Raw genomic sequence first — 8,226 nt, forward strand, 5'->3', positions numbered from 1 at the left:
ACATCATTTTAAGGAAAATATTCATATCCCAAATAACTGGTTTTCTTCTTGGAACTAAAGATCAGAGCCCAGTAACTCTGAACAGCTCCACAGTGAGTGCTCACAAGACATTCTCATATCTGGCATCAGAATTTTCTATTTCATCCTGTTAGAAAATAAAAAAATGGGGATGATACACAAAACTCTGTCATTCAAGGGCTGCCAGCCTGCAGGACCCAGAAGATGCTGGAAGGAAGAAGGAAGTAGAGGAGAGAGGAGCCTGGGCTGGAGGCAGAGCACCAAGAAGCTGTGCAGGGACTTCAGCAGGTGCCCTTGGTCTGTTCAGCTGCTGGATGCACCCAGAGTTTGAAATGTCCCAAACCTCTGGTTACTTTTGGAAATGTTGATGCTCCTTTTCAAATGTAGAAGCCTGGGGGTGACATCCCTGTGCTTGTTACTGCATGAAAAGAACAAATTGTTGCAGCAATAGCAGCTGTGCCCCTGTTTGCTGTCAGAGCTCCACAGCTGAGCTGGGACTGGGCTTCAGGGATGCAAATCAGGGTTGGTTTCTGATTTTCTGATCCCCAGGAGGGTCCTGGGTGAGGCAGCAGGAGCAGGGGCTGGGTTCTGGTTCCAAATGGGGCTGAATGAACCGAGCAGAGGAGCCTGCAGCTCTCGAGTCACTTGCTGTCTCTGTGTGGCTTTCATGTTGTCAGCTGAATTTCCCTGTTTTCCAGAGGAGATCAAGGATCAGAAATCCCACCCTCAGCAGCAGGCAGCTCCAGCTCCACCCTTCAGGTGAGACTCTGTCAGTTAAACTGGAATTGTGGTGGAAATTCATTTGTGGCATGAGCTGCATCCCCATTTTCCATGAAAAAGAGGCACTGTGAAATCCCATTCCCTCCATCTTGTGCTTTACAGAAGAAAAAACAACTTCATAACCATTTTTTCCTTTTTATTTTTTTTTGTCCCCTGCAGGAAAATTGTTTTGGATGAGAGCTCTCTCCGTGATTAAAACACAGAGGGAATAAGTTCTCCACATCCCCTGCTTGCTGCTGCCTGCACAGTGCTTTTGAATTTCAGCCCTTTCTGGCCACACCAACACCTGTAAAACTCAGATTTCCTTGAACAGCAGCAGCAAGTCCAGAAGAAAATCCAGTGCTGTGTGTTCTGATGTTTTCTCCTGCTTTGATGCCCAGGCAGTGCCAATGTGCAGAAGTGAGCTGGTTTTTGATTTTCCTGTCACATCCCTATGGAACTGCTTTTTATTCTGCACGTGCACATTTTCATAAGCTAAAGAACTCCTTGCTCTGTTGCACGATGCAGTTTCCAGATTAAAGACAAAATGATTGTGATTCTGTGGGCTGCTGCTGCTGCTCAGGCACTGAAATGTTTCCATGCTGGAGCCTTGCAGCCCATGTAGAGTCTGTTTTTCCTTGCTCATTAAATTTAACAAGGTAATTTCTTGTTTTCTCTTTACTTAGTGCTTTTGTGATCTAGTGTTGAACTGATTTGACTGATTAAAGGGATTAATTGCTGTGCAAAAAAAGCTAATGAGGAAAAGGCAGTGTTCTCCAGAGATTGCAAGTGCAGCAATATGTTCTCTGCCAGCATCAGACAAGAATGTGAAAAAAATGTGGTTGTTATGAAGATACCTGGTGTTTAATTTAACCACATTTTTAGTGGGCCTTGTCCAAAAAAAATCCCACCAAGATCTCTGGATATAATTGAGTTTTGGATGAGAATTTTGATGGGCACAGCAGTTTCATATTTAACACTTTTTGCTGATAAATACTGTTCAAGGAGGGAAGGTTGTCCTGCTCCCTGGGCTTTGAGCTGCTTTTGCACATCTGGGAGTGCCAAGTTTTGCATCTTCATTCCTGCTTTTGCCAGGAAATGCTCCAATTTTGTACCTGTTTGGTTCAACAACATTAATAAAAGTTTCTAAGGTTGTTTGCTGCCTTGTGGTTTTTTTTTTCTGGCTTGGAGGTTCAATTTTGGGGTTGTTTTGTTGTGGTTTTTCCCTTGTTTTTAACCCTTCTTCCCATCATCAGGCCATGATACAGCCTGGCGCTGATGGAGCTGCTCCAGGGAGGATCCTGCAGGGTTTGGGGGAGCTTTCTGAGGAAAGATAAGAGAAAATAAAAATCTTTGATGTCTTTGTGCCATGGTGGCAGTGACAGAGGTGCCTCAGGCCAGCACAGAGTGAGGCCTGTGACACAATTCTGTCCCAAAAAAGTGCAATATTCTCTAACCCAGCCTTGTACCAGCCTGGATTCCCTGTGTGGAACTCCTCCAGGCAGGAGGATTTTTATTCCTCTGCTGGAACAAGATCCTGTGTCACCAGCAGGGACAGAGAGTGCAGAAAGTTCAATTGCAAATGTAACTTTGTGATGGGCAGTGTCTTTGTTGGGTTTTGGGCTTGTTTAATTAAATTAAAAGTAGCCAGAGCCAGGTGGCTGCAGCAGTGTGGTGGGGAGCATCCACAGGCACAGAATTATCCCTCACTGGGTGGAAAACAACATGTGAAATCTCAGCTTCCTGCATTTCTCCTTCTATTTTATCTGTGGGACCAAATGGTGAGCAGGCTGGGAACAGCTTCCCTATCTTTTTTGAATCTGAAGGTGGAGAATTTGTATTTCTGCTGGTGGAGGGCCTTTCAAGCAGCCCCATGGCCGGTCTGATCTCCTTATCAGGGACAGAACACAACAGAGATTTCAGTTCCTGGCTGCTTGTGCTTCCCCAGATTGAAGTTTAGCACCGACTTGAATCATCCTGATAACACAAAACAGGGGCACAAAAGCTGTGATTAACAGGAACAATTAAACAAGGGCCAGTGCAAGGCAGCTGAGGAGATCAGAGGGCCCATCTAATGCTGCTGTGCAGCTTCCCAGAGAATGAAAGCCCAATTAATTAAATTAAAACAGTGATACTGAGCTGTTCTAATTCCCCTCTGAGCCCTGGGAGCTGTTCTGCACAGCAGGAGAGAGGGAGGGGATGGGTGTCCTGTCCCCCCACAACAGGTCATGGACTCAGGGAATACCAAAAATATCATTTAATTTCACCCCTCTGCTACCTTCCACGAGCCCAGGTTGAATATTTCATTCATTTGGACTGGGCTGGTTTGGGGATTTTTGTTTTATTTTTGGTTTGAAGCAGAGAATCTCAGATGGTAAAAAAAATAAAACAAAACCAGACCTCAGTCTCCCAGATCTCATCATCCTCCGTGGCAGTGCAGATTGCTGGGGTGCCTGGCTGTGGATCACCTCATTTTGAAAGCAATTCAAGGGTCCAGGACCACAAATCTGTGAGACAACTCTGAAGGCAGGCAGGCTTTTTTAGAGATAGAGGAATTGGGTGAAACCCAGTTCAATATCACCTCCAGAAGCTTTTCCTGGGCTCCTGAATGGCAGAGTCTGCCTCCAAAAACAGAAGTGTGATTGCAGCTGGGGTAGATAAACGCTGGGATTGGAGATTTGAGATGAGGTGTGAAGCTGTGGAGCCTGTGGAGGTTTTTTTATCTTTTATTTTATCCTTTCAGGCTCTGGCATCTTTTGTTTGCTGCTGGTGGGTCTCTGCTGTGCCTCAGGCCTGCTACCACTTGTGTTTTCACCCTTGCTGGGAAATCAGCGCATTCAGACCTTTCCTTATTGCCTTAACTCTCAAAAAAGAAAATTAACTTTGTGTCTGTTTTATTTCCTGGCTGTCTGTCTGTCTGGTGTTTGTGGCACTTGCCACGAGGGATGTGCCAGCTCTGGTGGCAGGAGGGGATGTGTTCTCTGTCAAACCTTCCATCAGCCAGTAAAACAGATGAACTGCTGGGTATTTATCAGTGTTTATTAACACAGTTGGCTCTCAGACATTCCTGCTGGATTTATGCCAGACTTCCAGCATCTCCCTGAACCCCCCAGCAGGACCAGACGTGGCAGGCAGGGCTTGGTCTGGCAGGGGATGGTGACAGACCCTGTTCCACCTGACTCTGGGCCAGACAGCCACCTGGGGATGTTGGGCACTGAGGAGAAATCTCTGTTCATTTTTCATTTGGTGATCTTGAAAGGCTCCAGGGGGAGGGAGGGGGTTCCTTAGGAGAGGGACACAGTGAAAATCTGCGGCTTCTGCCGTGATGGGATGGTTCCTCACCTGCAAGAAGACACTGTCCTGTCTTTTTTATGTTGTTGGGGACCTCTCCAGCCCCCCATCAGCTCCACCCCGAGCCCCTCTGTGCTGCTGGGGGTGGCACAGGCAGATCCTGGAGCTGGCACTGGTGCAGGCAGGACGTGGCAGCGGTCACACGGGCTGGGACGGTGTCACCTTGTTCCTCAGCCCCTCTGCAGCCACCTGGGGACTGGGGGCAGCTGGAGAGGTTTTCCCCGTGCCCCTGGGGTGGTATCCACAGCACAGCATTCCCAGCAGGCAGCTCTGGAACTGGGCAGGGAAGGAAGGGGCAGGTTATTTGTGGTAGCAGCAATCCGGCGTCACCCGGAGACTCGGCAGCTTGGACCTGGTTATATTTTGGGAAAGATCTCTGCCTATTCCCAGCCCAACTCTTTGTGGTTTATGGACAATAAAAGTTTCATTCTGTTTGCTTTGTGCCTTCAACAAGCAGCTTGTGATCCAACATTAAGTTGCCTGACCCCATAAAACCGTGGAAGCAGAAAATGAGCTCTTGTTCGGGCTCGCAGGCTGCTCCCTCCCTTTCCATCTTATTCCCCAAATCCTTGCTGCTTACACAGCAACCCCGGGCCTGTGGCCACACTTCCAGATAGGACTGATGCTTCCTCCAGGATTTCTGAGCCTGTCCAGCTCGGTTTGTTGTGTTTGTTTGGAGCTTTCCCTCACCTGTTTGTTCATGAAGACGTAGATGATGGGGTTGTAAACCGTGGCCGTCTTGGAGAAGTAGGAGGGCAGGGATGCCAGGGCTGGCTGGATGACAATGTCCTTGTTGGTGGCCACCACCAGTGCAAAGGTGGTGTAGGGCAGCCAGCAGGTGAGGAAGGCCACCACCATGGCCACCACCATGCGTGTCACCTCCCGCTCCGCCTGCTGCGTCGTGTCCGACTCCCGCTGCTGCGCCGCCGCCTGCGGGGTTGGGAGAGAGGGAGAATCCTGTCAGCAGCTTGGAACAGCACCCCATCCCTTGTGGGGTGGATGGTGTGAGAAACAGCTGCTCACTTTGGAAATTTCACAGGGTTTATTAAGCCTTGACAAAAATACAACGAAAGGATACCATGAGGAAAAGGCTGCAGCGCTGGGAGCTGCTCCTCGTGGATGGTTCTTCAGGATGGATGTTCCATCTTTGACACCCCTGGGGTTGCATCAGCCAGCCCAGCCCTCCCAAAGGCTGTCAGGCAGCTCCTCTGTGCCACTGATCAGTGCAGACTGCTTTCTTGTCACTGCACTGGGGTCAGCTGTGGCCATGCTCACCCCAAGCACCCCCGAGCTTTGCCATTCCCACCTGCCCCATGGAAGGGACACCTGTGCAGCTCCTCTGTACCTGTCCTGTCTGATGGGCACAATACAGGGGGAAAGGGAACCATGGGGAGAGCAGAGGACATCTAAACTACAACAACATAACCATACATCACTAAAGCTTTCATTAATATTCACACAAGAGTTATCTTTTAATTGTGAGAGCCAATCATCTCGTTATCCATCTGTAACAGATGAGTAATGCCATGATTGACTGTCACAATTAACAGACAAATATCATGGATATAGGTTAAGAAAAGTTTTATAGGTTTATAGTTATGTTGTACCCCTTGTGTGGTTATCAAGGGACATTTGGGAGGGCTGGCTGTCACTGTGGGGACACCTGACCTCCAATATGGGATTTGAGGAAGAGATCAACACTACTGGACAGTGAAGAGGGGGCTGATGGACAGAACTTTGGGTGGGGTTAAAGGGTTAAAAAGGGAAAACCTCCATTGTGAGGGGGCTGAGCACATGGTGGGGAAAATCTTTTGCTCCCAGCGCCGTAACCTTTTTACTTTTTTCAATCTTCTGTTGTATTTTTGATAAGGTTTAATAAACCTTCCTAAACTATGAAGAGTGAGTCGCCATTTCTCACAACTGGGAGCCCTGATGGCAGTGCCAGGAGGAGCCAGCTCCTCAGGCTGTCCCCAACACCTGCCCTGAGCCTCTCCATCCCCATGGGGACGCTTTGGGAGTGGGCTCACCTGATCTGGGCTCACCTGGGCTGGGCTCACCTGGGCTGGGCTCACTTACCGCCCGCAGGGTCAGCAGCAGGTTGGTGTAGGAGAAGAGGATCAGGCTGAGGGGCACCACAAAGCAGGTGACAAACAGGGCCAGGATGTAGCTGCTGTTGTTGCTGCCCCCCGTGTACCAGTTGGGCCCGCAGGAGGTCCTCAGGCCTGGAATAAAGGTTGGGAATGAGCCTAAAGCAGTCAGGGCTTGGATAAAGGCTCAAGGATGGGCTCCAAAACAGCCATGCCAGCCTGTGTGTCCATCCCCAGGGGCCTGGAGATCAGCCACAGGGGGTTTGGGCTGCCAGATGCCCTCTGTGATGATTTGTGGTGGAGTTGTGCCAGGCTCCTGCGGGAGCAGGTCTGGGCTGGATTTATGGGGATGCTCCAGCAGCCACAGCAAGAATGGCTGCAGAGTGTCCTGTGGTGGGGAACTTCCAAAGAACAGCCTCCAGGAGAGGATTATTGGCTGAGCAAGCAGGAGATATTAACAGGAGAGGTTAACCCTTTAGACCCCAGCCCAGACACTCTCCAGCTACCCCAGGCTTGAAAAGAAGAGGCAAGAAGACAACACTGGAGTGTGATGCACGTCTCCCCTACCTTCAGGCACGTAGCTGCTCCAGCCCAGGAGGGGTGGGGTTGTCCAGAGCAGGGACCAGCCCCAGGTGAAGGCACAGCCGCTGGCAGCGTGCTGGTGCTGGAAGCGAAAGTCTCCCAGGGGTCTGCAGACCACCAGGTACCTCTCCAAGGCCAGGATGGCCAGGGACCACAGCCCCACGATGCCTGGGGGGACAGCAGGGTTGGGTCACAGGGACAATGGTTTAGTTCAAGGAAATGTTATTGGAACAAGAAGTTGGATGTTTTTTCCTCACATCAGGGACAGCTGTGATATCTGGCTGTTAGAAACTGATTTTGGCACTGCTTCTCTCACAGCAGGGACAATTGGGATATTTGGCCCTTGGAGAGGAAGCTGGCAATGGGTGGCTGTGATGCCTCGTGGTTACAACAACGGAGTGTCCTCAAGGAGAGGTTTTGTGCCATTTCCAGTCCCTGGTGTGCTGGCACAGCAGCCAGCACCCACGAAATACATCCCAAACAAGGGTTGCCCATGTCCCCAAGTGGCATTTCCCACCAGGACTGGCCGTGTGGTGACCTGGCACAGCCAACCACCTCCCCAACCCTTCCCTGGGCTAACCAAGAGCTGAAGGACTGTCACAGACACATTTTATGAAAAACCCTTTCCTTAGGATTTTTCCTCCTGAGAAGCTGAGAGGCCTCAGGAACAAAATGTGAGCAATGATTCACAATGTCTGCTGCTGTGGGATGCAGCAGGTGGAGCTGGGATGGGTCTCGTGTCGTTGTTTCTAATTAATGGCCAAGCACAGTCCGGCTGTCCAGACTGTTTTGGGCAGTCTGAACCTTTGTTCTTCATTCCTATTCTATTCTTAGCCAGCCTTCTGATGAAATCCTTCCTTCTATTCTTTTAGTACCGTTTCTAATAAAATCTATATATCATAAAATAATAAACCAAACTTTCTGAACACAGAATCAACTTTCTCATCTCTTCCCTCACCCCGAGAGCCTTGCCATCACCGCCACAGGACACAACTCCAACACCACCAAACCGCTGAACTTGGGGAGGTGAAACCCCCCCAAAGCCCCTCTGCCCAACCCACCAGCAGAGCCCAGGGGCCGGTCTGCAGCTCTCCTTACCTGTCAGGGACACCATGAAGCCCTCCAGCTGGCAGAGGCGCTCCCCGAAGGCGAAGAAGCCGCGGATGTTGTTGGAGAGGCTGACGGAGCTGCCGCAGAGCGTCACCAGCAGGTTGGCCGCCGCCAGGTTCACCAGGATGTAGTTGAGGGGCGAGCGCAGCCTCCTGTGCCTGAGGGACACCACGATGACCAGGCCATTGAGCAGCGAGGCCGAGGCCACCACCAGCGCCATCAGCACGGCCACAGCCTGGTACACGGCCCGGGGGGCTTGGTGGGGCCACTGGGGGCCATCGAAGGGCCCCGGGGTGCTGCTGTTTGGGGGCTGCTCCAT

The 8,226-nt window shown here is 50.6% G+C and overlaps 2 protein-coding genes across 2 annotated transcripts in view; one reads left to right on the forward strand and one right to left on the reverse strand.

The window, feature by feature from the left end:
• Window positions 1–781, forward strand: part of TEX14 (testis expressed 14, intercellular bridge forming factor) — a gene marked incomplete at both ends in the record, with an annotated part of 31,244 nt that extends 30,463 nt beyond the window's left edge. Inside the window, 2 exons of the mRNA XM_084219243.1 lie at window positions 197–306; window positions 717–781. Coding sequence (XP_084075369.1) covers window positions 197–306; window positions 717–781 — 175 coding nt within the window. The remainder of the gene's footprint in view (window positions 1–196; window positions 307–716) is intronic.
• Window positions 782–4,266: 3,485 nt separating this feature from the next.
• Window positions 4,267–8,226, reverse strand: LOC311161571 (pinopsin; the record flags this gene model as incomplete). Its single annotated transcript, XM_084219244.1, has 5 exons — window positions 4,267–4,404; window positions 4,819–5,058; window positions 6,205–6,350; window positions 6,783–6,965; window positions 7,896–8,226. The coding sequence occupies 5 exons, from the start codon at window positions 8,224–8,226 to the stop codon at window positions 4,267–4,269; spliced, it is 1,038 nt and encodes a 345-aa protein (XP_084075370.1).

The sequence above is a fragment of the Fringilla coelebs genome, assembly GCF_963513975.1.
Source record: "Fringilla coelebs genome assembly, chromosome: 20".
In the NCBI taxonomy this organism is placed as follows: domain Eukaryota; kingdom Metazoa; phylum Chordata; class Aves; order Passeriformes; family Fringillidae; genus Fringilla; species Fringilla coelebs.